The following is a 19,291-nucleotide window of genomic DNA, read 5'->3' as shown; positions in this document are numbered from 1 at the left end:
TTAACAATCCATCTGATGTTCAATATTCTACTACAGCATCACATCTCACATTCTTCAATTCTCTTCCATTTCAGTTTTCCTACAGTCCATATTTCATTACCATTCTCAAAAATTTGTTCCTCAAATAATAAGATTCTATCTGTAAAAATTTAGTGAGTTTCTGGACTATTATATGCATGTGTACTCCTTTTCTTTAATCAGGTACAGGATTATACAAATAGTTTTACAAACTTAGATACAATTTTACTGTATAGTCTCTTTTTAATTATGCAAGACTGATTATTTTATAGTACAGAAAAATAAATAAATAAACAGATTTTTCATGTGGTATGAGTAAGGAAACACACTGTTAAATGCATAAGTTGGGACTAAACATACTGAATAGTACAACAAAGGAAGTGAATTTATTTTTATAAACAAACGCACGCACGCACACGCACGCACACGCACACATACACACCTAAAATAACAGTGCTAGAGTAAATAACACATATTTATTGAAAATCGCAGGCTCTGATGTGCTCAATCATTCATTCACTCTCTCATTCATTCATTATGTTCTGTAGGTCGCATAAAGGAGAGACATCATGGATGTGGAACAAGTCGAAAGACAAGAAAAGCGTAAAAGTTAATCTGCATAGGGTATTATCAAAAAAGTATCACTGTAATGCTTACTGCTATTTGCACTTAACTGTCTGGCAGAGGGTTCACTGAACCACTTTCAGACCATTTCTCTACTGTTTCACTCTATAATAGTACATAGGGAAAAATGAAGAACTATTTCCGCGCATGTTCCAATTTATTTTATCATGATGGTCACTTCTATATACGTAAGTGGGATTCAACAAAACAGTTTGGCATTCGGAGGAATAAAAAAAAGAAAAACATGCCATAATGTAAAACACTTGTTTTAATGCTGCCACCTCTACTTGTTTATCGTATATACTCCAGAAGAGGATGGACACATGTAATGTAGGCACTCTCTTTAGTAAATTTGTTGCACTTTCTAAGTCTTCTTCCATTAAAACCATCCTTTGTTCATCATCCCCCACAAAATTTGCTATGTGATGGTTGATTCGTTCTTACTTTCCATTTTATTCCCGCGTGCTAACACTCGTGTAAGTATATAGAGCCACTTTGGTATATTAATGAATATTTTTTTAATGCCCAGTCATATCTGGAAACCACAGGGTGGTCACAAGCTTATTTCAGTCTTGTTTCATAGAATCAATAGTTTTCATTATAATCAGTATAATCCTTTGACCTTGACCAGGATAATACAATGAGCAGTGTCAGTTTTTTGGACTAGTGTCACTCTTATAATCATTACAAATATGAGTAAATTGTGCTTTACAAAGGGTTGTGCTCACAAAAATCAAACAGCTAATGTATATATTAGAAACAGTACATTCAGAATGTAGCTTCTCTTTGTTGAATTTTCCTAAGTACAGTTGGTGTTCAGAGAGTGAACAAGTAGTCAGAAGAATGTTTGAGTCATTCATTCATGCAATTATTCACGTTCTATAGCTCCCATCCAGGAGAATCATAGGGATGTGAAATGAGTCAATGCACACATAACAAAAGACCAGGAAATTGTAGAAACTTTAGAAGTATAGTGTATTAACAGCAATCTATCAATATTATCTATTCAGTATTATAACAGCAAAATTTAATTAAATACATAAGGAAGGATGTTGCTTCTACTGTTACATTGAATAGCTGCTGTTTAATTCCTATTAGTAGCTTAATATTAACTTTATTATAGTGGAATTTAACAAAAATAGTAATCTACATCTGCAAATACTGAGCCCTTGTTTACAGTACATAATTACTTGTCATGCAGCTAAACTACAATCACAACTACTTGCCATGTAGGTAACAGAGCTTTACAAAGCATGCCTACAGATAGTTTATAGAAAGAGTGCCCTAATGAAATATATTTTTAATTTTTGTTTGAATTAAAAAGAATTCCCATTTTTTCACTTTGTGCTAGACGAGAGCTTGTGGAATACCTATGTACCTGAGCATGCAAGACCTAGATCAAAACTGCATTACCTGCCCAAAAAAGTGAACAATCCAAAAGACTTGGTCGGATGTCATCGTAACTTTGTACATTATGGGTACGTAAAGGATTAGAGTTACAATTATTTTTGCCGCCTATAACTGCCTCCAGAGCACATTAGTTTTGTTCATGTTTACTGTTGTTACCAGGCCTGCTAGACCACATAAGGGGAGTAAACAGCATCAGATTTTTAGTAAACACCATGAAAGGCATGCATATGTCAAATACTCACTCACTCACTCATGTGAGACAGCATTATTAGCACCTGACAGAGTCTCAAAGGAGCCTCACTGTGGATCTGCATTTAACAGGTTGGTCGAATTGTGCAATATCCAGATTTTAGTGGCATCTGGATGTAACACAAGCCTGACACTGGACTGCATGGGTATGTGAGGGCAAGCATGTTAGTCTGTAAGATTCCCGCCAAATGCGTTTTACCACAAGGATGAATTACTTGTATTGTGTATGGAGCACATTTTAACCCCTTCACACCTGCAGCTGCCGTCTGAGAGCAGGTAATGGACTCCCTGCAACATTCTGTGCCATCCCATACCATCAGCTGGAAACTAGCAGCAGCTGGACTAGGAAATTACTGCCACACGTGTAGGCTGTCTTTGACACCACAGTGTAAATTACGTACAATACCTAAACACTGAAGAACAACAGAAGTGCATACTCTAGTTATGTGGATTCTGACCAGTAATGATACAACTGACCATCACAGGCTGTGTTCAAAATGACCACTGGCAGCAGCACTGTACGCTTCCAGTCTGGTATGGAATGACTGCTGCACATGTGCTAGCATTTCAGTGGAGGTATCCGAGCAGGCTGCAGTAATACATTGTTGTATATTATCAGGTGTAGTTGGTATGTCCTTGTAAACAATGTCTTCACAGAAAAAAATATACAGGCACCAAACCCAGGAAACTGGCCAACCAAGGTACAGGTCCTTTGCATCCAATCCAATGATTTGGAAATGAATTATATTCTTTTGGGCTTCTGTTTACTAAATGCAAACGTGATCTTTATAACAACTTAGGTAGCAAAACGAGTTCTTCCAAGTTTAGAATCACTGAACCTCACCCGCATTACATTTTCAAATAAAATATTTAGGCACATTAATGGTCAAAAATTGATATTTAAAGCTCTTTAGGGCCAGTTTCAATGCAAACAGACCCCACGTCGTCATGTGTTACCTCTTGTGCGACAGTATCGTGGCTCCAATTTTCAATAGGACAATGTTCGTCCATGCATGACAGCTGTGTCTATGAACTACATGCTACAGTATTGTGGTTCCAATTTTCAGTAGGACAATGTTTGTCCATGCACGATACATGTCTCTCTAAACTATCTGGGTAATCTCGAAGTATTCTCTTCACCAGCGAGATCCCCATATCTGTCCCCAATAGAACATGTGTGAAACCATGTCACACATCAAATCCTTCCCAGGGCCAGTATCCAAGATATCATAAACCAGTTGCAACAGTTAGTGGCCAGCTTGCTTCAGGAGAGTATACAACGGCTTTATGAGACCCAGCTCAACCAAATCAGAGCATGCATCCAGACCAGAGAGGATGATGCCTGATAGGTGGTCTCATACTTCCCAAGCTCTTTGTAAATTTGACTTGATTTTGTAATGTTGCAATAATATTACATAGCCTCTCAGCCCGTGAACTTTCACTTCACTTCATCTTCGCTTTCCAAGAGCTTCACTCTTGTCACACAGACTATTTTTGTCTCCTGTATTGATTGTGTAAATCTCAGTTTGGCTGAATTTGGCTTTTACACTGAAGAGCTAAAGAAACTGGTGCATCTGCCTAACATCGTGTACGGCCTCGTCGAACATGCAAAGTGCCGCAACACGACATGGCAGCAACACGACATGGCAGCAACACGACATGGCAGCAACACGACATGGCAGCAACACGACATGGCAGCAACACGACATGGCAGCAACACGACATGGCAGCAACACGACATGGCAGCAACACGACATGGCAGCAACACGACATGGCAGCAACACGACATGGCAGCAACACGACATGGCAGCAACACGACATGGCAGCAACACGACATGGCAGCAACACGACATGGCAGCAACACGACATGGCAGCAACACGACATGGCAGCAACACGACATGGCAGCAACACGACATGGCAGCAACACGACATGGCAGCAACACGACATGGCAGCAACACGACATGGCAGCAACACGACATGGCAGCAACACGACATGGCAGCAACACGACATGGCAGCAACACGACATGGCAGCAACACGACATGGCAGCAACACGACATGGCAGCAACACGACATGGCAGCAACACGACATGGCAGCAACACGACATGGCAGCAACACGACATGGCAGCAACACGACATGGCAGCAACACGACATGGCAGCAACACGACATGGCAGCAACACGACATGGCATGGACTCCACTAATGTTTGAAGTACTGCTGGAGGGAATTGACACCATGAATCCTGCAGGCTGTCCATAAATCCGTAAGAGTACAAGAGTGTGGAGACCTCTTCTGAACAGAAAACTGCAAGGCATTCCAGATATGCTCAATAATGATCATGTCTGGGGAGTTTAGTGGCCAGCGGAAGTGTTTCAACTTCAAAGAGTTTTTCTGGAGCCAGTCTGTAGCTATTCTGGACATGTGAGATGTTGCACTGTCCTACTGGAATTGCCCAAGTCTGTTGGAATGCACAATGGAAATGAATGGGTGCAGGTGAACAGAGACGATGCTTACGTACATGTCACCTGTCAGTTTTATTTATACATACCAGAGATTCCATATCACTCCAACTGCGCTGACATGGAGAGTCCATGGATTCATGAGGTTGTCTCTCCATACCTGTACATGTCTATCTGCTCAATAGAATTTGAAACAAGACTCATCTGATCAGGCAACATGTTTCCGGTCATCAACAGTTCAATGTCACTGTTGACAGGCCCACACGAAGTGTAAAGCTTTGTGTCGTGCATACACGAGCAGGCCTTCGGCTCCGAAAGCCCATATCGACGATGTTCCACTGAATGATTTGCACAGTGACACTTACTGATGGCCCAGCATTAAAATCTGTAGCAATTTGCAGATGGGTTGCACTTCTGTCATGTTGAAGGATTCTCTTCAGTTGTCTTTGGTCTCATTCTTGCAAGATCTCTCTTCCAGCCAAAGCGATGTCGGAGATTTGATGTTTTAGTGGATTCCTGTTATTCACAGTCCGTTCATGAAATGGTTGTAAGGGAAAATTACCATTTCATCGCTACCTCAGAGATGTTGTGCCCATCACTCGTGTACCATCTATAACACTATAGTATAACACTATGTTCAAACTCACTTAAATCTTAATAACCTGATTATAGCAGCAGTAATCAATCTAACAATTGCACTAGACACTTGTTGTCTTATATAGGCATTCCCGATCGCAGCTCTGTATTCTGCCTGTTTACGTATCTCTGTATTTGAATATGCATGCCTATACCAGTTTCTATGGCACTTCAGTGTATAATCAGCAATATAAAAAATCACTGAGCAAATGTAATAAGAGTGAGTAAGAATTCCAAGATTGTCAAAAAGGCCTCTACAACATGACTGAAGATAATTTCATAAGAAAACTAATAGTGAAAACATGCAAAATAAGCCAAAATTACTGTCTTTAGGTTAACACAATGAAAGATGCTTCCAAGGGCAAAACATGCTGAACTGAGATTCTTGAGTAGCTTATTTATGCGTTGCCTCTTAAGTTGCCATCCAACTGGACCATAAGAAATTTCACATACCATGTTTTGGTTATCATCTCACCATTAATGTCTATCATGAATCACAGTAATGTATAGACAATCTTTCAATTCTTGACTATTCGGACTATTCATATCAGAACTAATTATTAAGTCACTGAGACATGCTACACACAGACAATAACTAATTCAAATGCAAGAAGATCAATTAACAAAACGGTAGAACAAAGCTTTATTGCATATTCATATGTCTTCTTTCCCCCCCCCCCCCCCCCACCCCCCCCCCCCTCCATATGATTATCTGTGTATCATTCCGAAAGGCAGATCTCAATCCAAAAGTTAGTCAAGTCCCACAGTGGGTAACTAAGCAAGTGGTAGGCCTTCATCTTTCTCCTTACAAAAATCAACAAACGCAGCCAGTTATTAAGACACCACTGTTTAATATGGAATCTGAATCTTGGGAAAACTATGCATTTTCCATATGCAATACATTGCCCAAAGTGAAGGTTTCTCATAAAAATCTTATAATTATGAGGAAACTGAATAACGAGCCATTGAATTTCCGATTTCACATTTACCTACTGCATGTATCTCTTTCAGCTGTAAATTACTAATGTACCATCCATTTAAATCTGATCCCTTTGGTATCTTGCTACCCAAGTACGATTTATCATCTTCACTGTTGTCTTCCTACCAGGAAACATTCCTCACAAGGGAAAGGACAGATTTGTCATGCTGAAACCCACTTAATTCCAGTTCTACAGTTTAATAACTTAGCAAAACTCCATGTGCACAATTTTAAACAACTTCTCACCCTATTCAGATCGCAGTGCAAGGAGAATGTAAGTTCAAAAGCTAAGCTACACTGACCAAAATCTTGTTACAATCCATTCTGTTAGAGGATTTAAGGGAAACTATATCACAAGATACACAACAGTATTTTTCCATGTGGTAAGTATGTTTCGTTCAAATAAAATATGACAAGATGAAAACATTAAGATGAGAGATTATGCCAAGAGAATGCTCAGTTGATATGATTTCTAAACTATGCCTATTCCTGTTATACACTCTCACACAAAGATTTGTTTAAATTCCAATAACAAATTTCAATTCAATTTAAGTTGCTTAGATGTATATTTTAATAACTATGTTGACATTAAACCTTAAAATAATACTTACCAGCTGATGGTGATGTAGAGGATGGTAATGAGTGGTCAACAGAAGCAGCAACTCCACTGAGCGCATTACTAACCAAGTTCTTAAGACTAGAGGACACTGTAGTCGGTACAGCTGGAGAGGAGCTCAGAAGACTCGTAATAGTTGGAGATGATCCACGATTGGTGATTGCCTGTTGCAGCAATGATGTCTGAAATGAGAAATTTTATGCAATAATGAAACAAGTGATCATCACATGCAATGGTAATTAGTCCTCTCACATCCTATGTAGAGGAGTTGTTGTCACTTAGCATAGGAAATACTGTGTGTGTTGTTCTTTAGCACACAGTTGTTTTGATTTTTGTTTATATTTCACACTGAGTACTGAGTTTTTTTTAATATGTATGGCATGGTAATTAGATTTTCTTAAATTTCCTTCTTGTACTAGTATGGAAACAATGCCACACCTTCTGCTGCCTCATGTTATCTTTTCATCTCTCTGGAAAATTTACGGTTTTGAAAACTTTGAACCTAATGTTAATATGAGGAGTAGTCAAAGTTTTCATTATTACATCAAAAACAAAGTTGTGTAGTTACATTTTTTTGTTTGTTTGCAGGTACATGTGAGCAGTCCTGATACACACAAAAATCCCTGCAGAACACTGCTAGAGGAGTCAAAATACAATGGTGCAGCCCATCGATAAAGTGGAGTATCATGCAGCAATTTGTTTTCTGCATTTGAAATGGAACATCATGCAACAATCCATGCTGAGCTGGTGGAAATGTACAGGAACAATGCATCATTACATGACGCAATTTTTAGGTGGTGTAGACACTTCCAGTGTGGCCACAAGGTCTATGTGACAAAGATCAAATTGGCAGACCATCTCTCTGGCAAGAATGGACAAATGCTGGGTGTCACTATGATCCCAAGACAAAGAAGCGAATTAAGCAGGGAAATGTGGATTCACCACTGCTGAATTAAGCAAAGACACAACCATTATCAGGCAACATGGTCCTGGTTATTTTTGGGATGGCCACAGTATGGTGTTAATAGGTTATGCTTATAAGGGAGCAAGCTGTCAGAATAGTGTGCTACCGAAATCTCCTGAAGAGGTGGTGTTGCTTCGTCACACAGGCCCACCTCATTCTGTAAAGGATACAACTACTCACGCTCCAGCTTTGGGCTATCAAATACTTCCTTATCCCCCACAGTGTCATGACAAAACACACAGTGACTTCTTCTACCTTCTTCAAATTAAGAAACCATTGCGTGGCAGGCATTTCCAGAATGATGGTGAGGTTACTTTTAGATGGAACATATCATGAACAAACAGCCAAATTGCAGACTTCTGCAACACAGGTTTCTGCCAAGTTATCTGTCAATGGGAAAAATGTGTTGCAATGAAATTTGTATATGTAGAGAAGAGCTCAGCATCACCAAGTGTAGTGGTTTCAGAATAATTTTTTCAAGATGATAATTAAAATTTTATGACCACCTGCTGTATATGTACAGTATTATTCTTCTCAGGTGAAATGTCAAGTCTAATAATCGTGTTTAACGAAACAATCAAAAAATAGTGAAAAAAGATTATGACAATGAAAAAGAGAAGTGAAGACGGTTGTATGAAAGAGAAGTGAGGACTGTTGTGTGTTAACAGATGGTAGACCAAGAGAGTGTCAGGATGCAAGGGTATGTTAGAGGGCAATTTCTTGTCTCTGAAGTTTTGGGTGGGAAGGTTCACATAGCCACTGTCCTGTACAAGGCAATGAAGACCATTGAATTACGCTGTAGAGCATGTTTGGTAACTGGGTTCTGGGCATCCCCAATGCAGATCGTTCAACTATGCTGATTCTTGTGATCAATCAATTCAGTGGAGGTCATTCCTACAGAGGTGTATAATACTTAACAACAAAAGTAACTTTTGTATGAAGTGCCATTGCCAAGTAACATAGCTCAATGAAACTTAGATTGTACCTAGAAAGAACTGCTACAGTACAGTAGAGGAGGTAACTGAAAGAAACACACAACGAAACAAACCAAAATTGCACTTTTCAAAGACAATAATTACACTGGAGTCACCGTGATTGTTCATGGTCCCTTGGACATTACAAAAGGTGGGACATCGTTCTTTATAAGTGTTTAATCATCACGGATGATAATGCATGCTCTATAACATGCTCCCGTGCTGACCACAAGGTTGGCAACAAGTTTTTGTGGTAGAGCATTCCATTCCTCCATCAGTGTAGTTGACAATTGCTGCATGGTCACTGGTACTTCGTGCATGTGCTCTTCTATGTCTGTCCAATGCATCCCACATGTGCTGAGGAATGGACAAGCCAGTCCATTTGCCAAATGTCCTCTTGTTCCAAAACTATTTCACCCGCACTATTCAATTCAGTCATGCATTGTCATCCATAAAAATGAAGTAAAGACTGAATGCACCCACAAAAAGATGCACACAGGGAAAGACTAAAGTGTCACGATAAAGCTGACAGGAGAGTCTACCGTGTTCAATATTGCAATATTATGCCAACACAAATTATAATATGTGGAGCACCAAAACGATCGTGTTCAACAACACTGGACGTACCCTTATACGGTGAAAGATGGGAACACCTAATGCGTTGGGGAACACTGTCTTACAAAATTGTTTTGGCAGCCCAGGTGTTATGGTGTGGAGTGGCATAACATTCTATGGGCATAATAACCTCCAAATATTTGAACACAGTAGACACTCCTTTCAACATTATTGTGACACTTTAGTCTTTTCATGGGTTCATTCAGCCTTTACTTCATTTTTATGGAGGACAATGAGTTGGAATGAGAGGATATTCGACAAATGGACGGGTTTGCTCATTCCCCAGGCTTAAATTTCATAGATCATGTGAGGCATTCATTGGACAGACATATTATGGCATATCCACAGGGCAACAACAACCATCCTGAAACTGTTGACTGCAATGGTGGAGGTGTGTAATGCCCTACCACCAAAATTCCTTACCAACCTTGTGGCCAGCAAGAGAGCACATTACAGAGCAAACATTGTCTACCTTGGTGATCATACACCCTTTTACAAACCATGTCCACCTTTTATAATGTCCAGGGAATCACCATGAATCACAGTGAACTCATCGTAATTATTGTCTTCAAATACGAGTCATTTCTGTTTATCTCATTGCATATTTATTTCAGTTACCTTATGTAATACACTGTCGCAGTTCTTTCTATGTATGGTCGAAGTTTCATCGAGGTTGGTAGTGGCACGTCATGGGAAAGTTACTTTCATCCTCCAATTTTGCACACCAGTGTGTATAAAATGCTGTGCAGTGGGTACATTTTAGTTGGTAAAAAATGTTTGTTTCCAAAGCTGCTCTATATTTGTAACTGGTGGGGTTGAGGCAAGAGGCAGTGGGCACGTTTTACAAAGAACACTATTGTGGAGACAGTAGTGATTTATGGAGGATATCAGGTATCAAGGATTTCTTTCCACAGCTTGGCTTGAGAAAGTCCTAGCCTAGGTGAGTAACATGCTGAAACATTCATGACCTGAGTGGTGCAGAGAGAGAGAGAGAGAGAGAGAGAGAGAGAGAGAGGTCACTTCAACTCTGACAATAAGGGATGCAGATGGGAGAGGGACAGCAATGGATTTGAGACTTTTGAGGAAGTTGTTGGTGTCTTTTGCATACAATGGGAGTTGATAGATTGCAGGCACTCATCAATCAAGGGTGAGACGCATTCCATGGGTTCTTTAAAGGCAGCTAACACGGGATGACCAGCAAACAGAGTGTTTTTTTGTGTGTTTTGAGAACCAGGTGGAAAGGTGGGTGCCTGGGAACAGTAAGGAGTTCTATGGAAATAGCTTTGAGAGACCTAGGGTTTTAAGAATTTTTTGCCACTTATTCTGAGTGGAAAGGATGGGATCATTAGGAAGAACTCGTATGCTTAAGTGTCCAAGAGTTGATCATGTCCTCTGTCACACATTCATCACATTCAAGTAACACAGTAGGGAAGATAATGGAAGAGTAGTAGCTCAGGACTCAGCTTGAGTAAGGTTTGGAGCTTTCATGAGGAAATGCTGGAGGTGAGGAACTGCTTGAGTACTTTGAGAGGATGGATTTTGAGAAAGAGGAAGAGGTTCCCTTTCAGATGCAGGCTGGAACCTTTCTAGCCAAGGTTTGATGCTCACTCTGTAGGTTGTGTGTTGGGATGAGCAATGAAATACCACTTCCAGTTGAGGTTGTGGGTAAATATGAGAACGACTCTTTTCTTCAATTATATTTTTACTTTTTGAAATGTTGAAGTAGATGAAAATCTCAGATATGACATTTCATGCTTCAATGTGTGTGTGTGTGTGTGTGTGTGTGTGTGTGTGTGTGTGTGTGTGTGTGTGTGTGTGTCGGGGGGGGGGGGGGGGGGTCCTTTATTCATACATGATTAAAATTAGGTTTTAAAGTTTGCCAAACCATAAATATACTGGAGAGTTGGAAAGATAATTTAAGACAGCAGGAGTGGCAGTGTCTCCGAAACAACAGAGGAGGGGGAGACTCCACCTTAGTGGGTCACAAACCAGTGAGGAAGGGAGGGGGAGTAACATCTCTTTAAAAAACCTTGGTTCACCTGATCTGGGTAACAGTACCTCACAACTTGGCCCCCTGTCAGAGTCACAATGAAGACATCAATGCAGTGATGTGAAACAGATAGACTCTGGTACAGCAAAACTGGCAGAAGAGAAATACAGGAGCATCTGTCTCATACTGAGCAGCTCCCTGGTAGATATCTGTTCAACATATGAGGTGTCACCTTTTCCTGTACATCTTACTTTCAAAAGTATAAACAGTCCCAGTTAGCATACACTAATTACCAAAACAATAGCCCTATGGATAAGTAGGCTTTCTGTAATCAAAATACCCTATGGGAACAATTATCCAACATACCAAGGAGTAAGGTGCAAGTGGTCATTCTGATTCTGGGGGACCACAGCATAAAGTTTTGGGTGATTCAGAGCACTCTGAAGATCACATGTGCAAAATTAAATCCACAAAAATGAACTACATATAAACTTAAAAGGTACAGTTTCTCATTAAACTTGGGAAGTTTGAAACAATAACAAATTTCTTAGATAAAAGAGCATCATGACTACAGCTGTGCAGGAAGCTTTTGAATCACATGGATGATGTTGTTGTTGTTGTTGTTGTTGAAATACTTTCAGTCCTGAGACTGGTTTGATGCAGCTCTCCACACTACTCTATCCTGTGCAAGCTTCTTCATTTCCCAGTACCTACTGCAACCTACATCCTTCTGAATCTGTTTAGTGTATTCATCTCTTGGTCTCCCTCTACAATTTTTACCCTCCACCCTGCCCTCCAACACTAAATTTGTGATCCCTTGTCGCCTCAGAATACGCCCTACCAACCGATCCCTTCTTCTAGTCAAATTCTATTTAGTACCTCATCATTAGTTATGTGATCTACCCATCTAATCTTCAGTATTCTTCTGTAGCACCACATTTCAAAAGCTTCTATTCTCCTCTTGTCCAAACTATTTATCGTCCCCATTTCACTTCCATACATGGCTACACTCCATAAAAATACTTTCAGAAACGACTTCCTGACACTTAAATCTATATTCAATGTTAACAAATTTCTCTTCTTCAGAAACGCTTTCCCTGCCACTGCCAGTCTACATTTTATATCCTCTCTACTTCGACCATCTTCAGTTATTTTGCTCCCCAAGCAGCAAAACTCTTACTACTTTAAGCCTCTCACTTCCTAATCTAATTCCCGCAGCATCACCCGATTTAATTTGACTACATTCCACTATCCTCGTTTTGCTTCTGTTGATGTTCATCTTATATCCTCCTTTCAAGACACTGTACATTCCGTTCAGCTGCCCTTCCAGGTCCTTTGCTGTCTCTGACAGAATTACAATGTCATCGGCGAACCTCAAAGTTTTTATTTCTTCTCCATGTATTTTACTTCCTACTCCTAATTTTTCTTATGTTTCCTTTACTGCTTGCTCAGTATACAGGTTGAATAACATCGGGGATAGGCTACAACCCTGTCTCACTCCCTTCTCAACCACTGCTTCCCTTTCATACCCCTCGACTCATAACTGCCATCTGGTTTCTGTACAAATTGTAAATAGCCTTTCACTCCCTGTATTTTACCCCTGCCACCTTCAGAATTTGAGAGAGAGTATTCCAGTCAACACTGTCAAAAGCTTTCTCTAAGTACATGGATAGAGAATTGTTAAGAGCAAATCCAACAGCAGGATATTAAAAAGTGCACCCTTTTTAGCAGTGGTTTATCTTTTCTAATAAAATAACTGACTCAGTAGTGATCTTCAGCACAACTGAGGAAAGGACGTCCTCTTTATCATTTAAATCCACACAAAGTGTATAGAATTTTAAATGTTCATGCTCCAACTAATGATAAAAAAACAGGAAGAAACCAGACATAATACAGACCAATACTTGAAGAAAACAGATAATTATACAAGTAAAATACCATTGAAGCATACCTTTATTATGTCAGGTGATTTCAAAGCACAAATTGGAAAAGAAAAAAAAATTACAGGAAGATAGTTGGTTTACATTATGCACACCTGCGTACCAACAGAAATCGGGAAATAATGACAGAATTATGTGCTAATCTCAACATACTTATAAAATCCACATCCTTTGACGGAAAACCCAAGAAGCCAACAACATGAATATCACCAAACCCAATATGTGGAGAGCAATAAGCAGAAAGTCATCAAAATAAATAATGAATGTTGGAGTTATGAAGCCTGCAAATATATAATTAGACCACTACATGTCCATAGCTAAATTTAAGATTAAGCCTGAAGTATGTACAAAATTTGAGACACACACCAAGATCCTTAAATATAACACTGATAAGCTGGAGTTGGGAAAATTAAAAGCAAAACTTCCAAAATCAGGGCATTCAAACATAGGACACTCTCAGAAATAGCATCTTGATGATTTGGCAATCAGAACAGCACCACTGACTAAATGGAACAGACAGATATGGTGGAATGATCAATGTGTCAAGGCTCTACACAGGACAGACAGAAGCTATGGGAAAATTAAAATACAAATAAAAGCCAGAAAAAGAAACAGTAACAACATCATAGAAAGAAGAAGAGATGCCAGAAGAACTTTCAAAAGAGAGAAAGTTATTCATCAGGAATGAGCTACACCAACTCAATGAAGATTTTAAAAAGCATAAGTTGAGCAGCTATTACCAACTGTTAAGAAACAACTGACCAAATTTATACCACCAACTTTACAAGTTGTAAACTTTAAAACTACTCTAAACTGGAAACTGTGACATAATAGCACATTTTTTTTGAAGATTAACATAATTGTCATGAATGTCAATCACAATTTATCGGGAATAAAAACTGTAATCAAAACAATGACTCAACAGCCCCAGATTCAGAAGAAATTAAGGAAATTATATGCTCACTGAAAAACAATAAGGCAACTCTTAAGGATGGAACTAAGGTAGAGTTATGGAAAGCATCTACGTCTACTCTCTGCAAACCACTGTAAGGGGCTCAACAGAGGGGAACATCCCACTGTACCAGTAATTAGGGGATCTTTCTATTCCATTCATGTATGTAGCATGGGAAGAATTATTGTTTGAATACCTCCATGTGTGTAGTAATTATTTTAATCTTATCTTCACTATCCTTATGTGAGCAATACATAGGGTGTTTTAGTATATTCCTAGAGCAATCATTTAAAGCCAGTTCTTGAAACTTTGTTAACAGACTTTCTCAGGATAGTTTACATCTATCTTCTAGAGTCTCCTCCAATGTCTCTGTGACATTCTCCCACAGATTAAAAATTCTGTGATCATTCGTCCTGCCCTTCTCTGTATACATTCATTACCTTAGTCCTATCTTGTAGCAGTCCCACACATTGAGCAATATTCTAGAACTGGTTGCACGACTGATTTTTAACCAATCTCATTCATAGGCTGATTGCACTTCCCCAGTATTCTATTAATAAACCAAAGTCTACCACCTGCTTTATCCAAGACAACCTACGTAATCATTCCATTTCACATCCCTACAAAGTGTTACATCCAGGTATTCGCATGAGTTAGACGATTCCAAAAGTGACTCACAGATATTATTGTCATAGAGGATACTACGTTTTTTTGGTTTTGTGAAGTGCAAAATTTTACATTTCTGAACATTTACAGCAAGTTGCCAATCTTTGCACAATCTCGAAATCTTATCAACTGAAGATTTATGCAGCTTCTTTCAGATAGTACTTTATTACAGATAACTGCATCATTTGCAAAAAGCCTGATTTTACTATTAATATTGTCTGCAAGGTCATTAATATAAAATATGGACAGCAAAGGGCCCAAACACGCTTCCCTGGGGCACACCTGAAGTTACTTCTGCATCTGACAGTGACTAGCCATCCAAGATAACATGTTGTGTTTTTCCTACCAAAAAGTCCTCAATCCAGTCACAAATTTCACTTGATACCTCATATGATTGTACTTTTGACAATAAGCATAGGTACAGTACCTAGTCACATGTTTTTTTGGAAATCAAGAAATACTGCATCTATCTGATTTACCTTTGTACGAGGTTTTCAGTATATCATGCAAGAAAAGTGCGAGTTGGATTTCACATGATCTATGTTTTATAAATATGTTGGTTGGTATTGAGGAGGTCTTTCTGTTCAAGATACCTCATTATGTTTAAGCTCTGAATATGTTATAAGATTCTACAACAAATCAATGTCAAAGACATTGGAAGGTAGTTTTGCGGTTCACTTCTACTACCCTTCTTGTAGACAGCTGTGACCTGTGCATTTTTCCAAGAACTGGGCATGATTTTTTGTTCAGGAATCTACAATAGATTATAGTTAGAAGAGGGACTAAACCAGCCGCAAATTCAGTATAGAATCTAACCGAAATTCCATCAAGGCCCGGAACTTTGTTCAATTTTAATGATTTCAGATGTTTCTCAACACCACTGACACTAACACGTGTTTCATTGTGGTATAAGGATTAAACTGGGGCAATTCTCCTTGGTTTTCCATTGTAAAGGAACGTTTTAAAATGGAGTTGAGCACTTCAGCTTTTGCACTGCTATCCTCAATTTCAGTCCCTGTCTCATTCGCTAGAGACTGGACACTAACTTTGGTGCCACTAACAGCCTTACATACAACCAGAATTCCTCTGGGTTCTGTGAAAGATCACTGACAGTATTCTCCTATGATAGTCATTGAAAGTATCATGCATTGCTCTCTAGACATCCAAACACATTTCATTCTGTATCTCTCTATCTATAGCCCTATGCTTTGTTTTACACCTATTATACAGTAATCATTGGTTCTTTAAAAGTTTCTTTACAGTGACTGTATACCATGGAGGTTCCCTCGCATTATGAACTGTTCTGCTGGGTACACATCAATCCAGCACATGGTCAACTGTCCTTTCAAACTTGAGCAAGATTTCCTCTAATGCCCCTGCCCGGTACTGGAAGTTACATGTTCCTCACTGAGATATGAGACTACAGATTTTTTTATCTAGTGTACTGAATATATACATCTTGTTTTAATTGTCCTTTGTGCTTTGTTAATCATTGCTGCCACAACTGCATCATGGTCACTGATGTCAGTCTCTCTGTGGGCATCCTCAGGGGTGTCAGGTCTATTTGCTGTATTAGATCCAATATATTTCCACCATGAGGGGGTTCCTAATTATCTGTTCTAGGTAGTTTTCAGAGATGGCATTTAGTAAAGTTTCACAGGATGTCTTATCAGCCCACCACTAACAAAACTGGAATTTTCCCAATTAATTGTTGGGATGATTTAAGTCTCCACCAACAATCACAGTACGATTGGGAAGCTTATGAACAAGTGAACAGAAGTTTTCTGTAATGTTTTTGGTTACAGCAGGAGATGAGTGATGGGCGATTCAAGGATCCAATTACCATTTTATGTCTGCCCCTGATACCGAGTCTTGCCCTAAAAATCTCACATGCAGCTTCAACTTCTATCTCAGTGGATTTGAGTTTTTTGTCTACTGCAACAAATACACCACCTACATTTCTCATTTACCTAGGCTTTCAATAAACACATAAATTCTCCCCAAAAATCTCACTTCTATCGATTTCAGGTTTCAACCAGCCTTAGATGATGACATCAGTCTTAAACTTAAAAATATGAGACATAAAATCTCAGAGAGAGAACAAACACCAAGAGGACTGTAAAACAGCCATCATACATCCTCTGCATAAAACAGGACCTAAATGGATTTTGGAAATACAGGTCATGAAGCAAAAAGATCTGGAATCTAAAAACTATTTCCAAATGAGGCATCTGAGAAACAAAGATACAACAATTACATTTGTAGCTTTCAAGAAGGTGTGCAGTTCCATTGACAGACAATCTTTCATCAATATTACGAAAGAATTCAGTTTAAATCCCAAAACTACAAACGTTATCCAAGACACATTAATACATACTTCATCTAAAGTCTAATTCTGTGGAGAGTTCTCGAAAAATATTCAGATACAAACAGGAGTCAGGCAGGGGGCTGGACCGACACCTTTTCTCTTGGAGTGCACCCTGGAGAGGGTGATTAGCATGTGGAGAAAATCCAACATGAAAGGCATCAAATTGGAAAAACAAAGAGGGAGTATCTATGTGTACTGCCTGGCATTCGCAAATGGCATTCTCTTGATAACTGACATATCAGAAAATCTCAAATTCCACATAGAAAACCTAACTGTGCAAGCAGGAAAAATCAGTTTAAGAATGTCTTTCCCAAAGACATAATATAAAAAAAAGTAGATTGTTCAGGAAAATTACTCATAAATGAAAAGAAAATACAAGGAGTCAGCTCATTCAAATATTCAGGTACGTGGCTAACCATTAACAATAGGAGAAGACCAGTCTAGAGATAAGAGCAAATAAGATGAACAGTGCATTACAGAGTGCCAGAAACATATACATGAAAAAATCTTTATAGCGGTAAACCAAAATTAAATAGTGAGATATGAGGCTCTATGTGTGGTGACATACTAAAACTAGTGCTGAAAGATGGCATAAACAAAACTGAGAAAACAGAAAGAAGAACAGTTAAAAGCATACTTGGGGTCTAAGAACAACAGAAATAGAATACAACAGGCCACGACCGAACAAAGAAATTATGAACTTGTACAGGATATAATACATACAACACGCAAAAGAAAAAGGTTGTTCTTCAGACATTAGGTTAGAATCAAAGATGACAGACTGATGAACAAGTCTTCACTAAAATTTGCAAACTGAAAGCACAACTAGCATGGTTTCCACAAACAATAAATGACCTCAAAGAAGCAACAACATAATGGACACACATAACAGGAATTTACTTAAGAAACTAAATTAATAAAGAGATCTTCACGGACAAACAGAAAGCAAATGAGAACAATGAGCAGCTCGGGAAGCAGAAATCAGGACCTACAAAATGAATGTAGGGGAAGATGAGGAAGAATAATGCACGCAGCAAGAACTGAAATACTGATTTATTGTGCTCTGTAAAAGAGCTATTCAAATAACAACATTTTCAGATTGATGCATAGGGCACAGAAACAAATGACAGAAAATAGCATTCACACTAGCTTTTGAGCACTAGCTCTTTTTCAAGCCAAAGCACACACATTCACATACATGACCACACAGATACCCAAATGCCCACTTTTGTCACCTCAGTAAGACCTACAAATGACCCAAATAATTACAGACGCACATTCAAAAATTTTCTAAAGCACTGCTCAGGCATGCAGAGCCCCTACTAGACCCAAATGGATGAGTATTGCTGTGATCGCACGAGTGTGCGTTCAGGTGTATGGTTGCATGTATGAATTTGTGTACTTTTGAGAGAATAATGGGCTGGTGCAATAAAGCTAGTGTGAATGTTTGATGTTTGTTTCTCCATCTTCTTTATCTCATAGTTCCTAACTGCACTATTAATTTCATCTCTCTTCCTCTTAATGTATTTTTACTTCTCTCTCTATCAGCATCTATGGACTCAAGCTGTTGCAGTGCTTGCCAATATACTATCTTTGACCTCCTATCCTCCCCCCCCCCTCTCTCTCTCTCTCTCTCTCTCACTCTCTCTCTCTCTCTCTCTCTCTCTGATGCACACAAACATCTTTGTCTCCCTTCATCCTTAAAACAGGTGCCCCCCTCCCAGTTATTCTAGAGGAGGGATGAATAGTTACAAAGACAGGAATTTTTTTTTAAATTGTGTCTATTGGCTACATTGAAAATTTCACCGCCTGAAGGTAAATACTTGCC

The 19,291-nt window shown here is 39.0% G+C and overlaps 1 protein-coding gene across 4 annotated transcripts in view; it reads right to left on the bottom strand.

Moving 5' to 3' along the window:
* Window positions 1-19,291, bottom strand: part of LOC126175723 (bromodomain-containing protein 8) — a 272,574-nt gene that overhangs the window by 151,303 nt on the left and 101,980 nt on the right. For all 4 annotated transcript variants that reach the window (XM_049922659.1, XM_049922657.1, XM_049922658.1 and 1 more), the window contains one exon: window positions 6,990-7,176. In XM_049922659.1, the coding sequence (XP_049778616.1) occupies window positions 6,990-7,176 (187 nt within the window). The remainder of the gene's footprint in view (window positions 1-6,989; window positions 7,177-19,291) is intronic.

The sequence above is a fragment of the Schistocerca cancellata genome, chromosome 3 (assembly GCF_023864275.1).
Source record: "Schistocerca cancellata isolate TAMUIC-IGC-003103 chromosome 3, iqSchCanc2.1, whole genome shotgun sequence".
Lineage (NCBI taxonomy): Eukaryota > Metazoa > Arthropoda > Insecta > Orthoptera > Acrididae > Schistocerca > Schistocerca cancellata.
The sequence above is the reverse complement of the archived record's forward strand: the minus strand, read 5'-3'. Positions and strand labels throughout refer to the sequence as shown.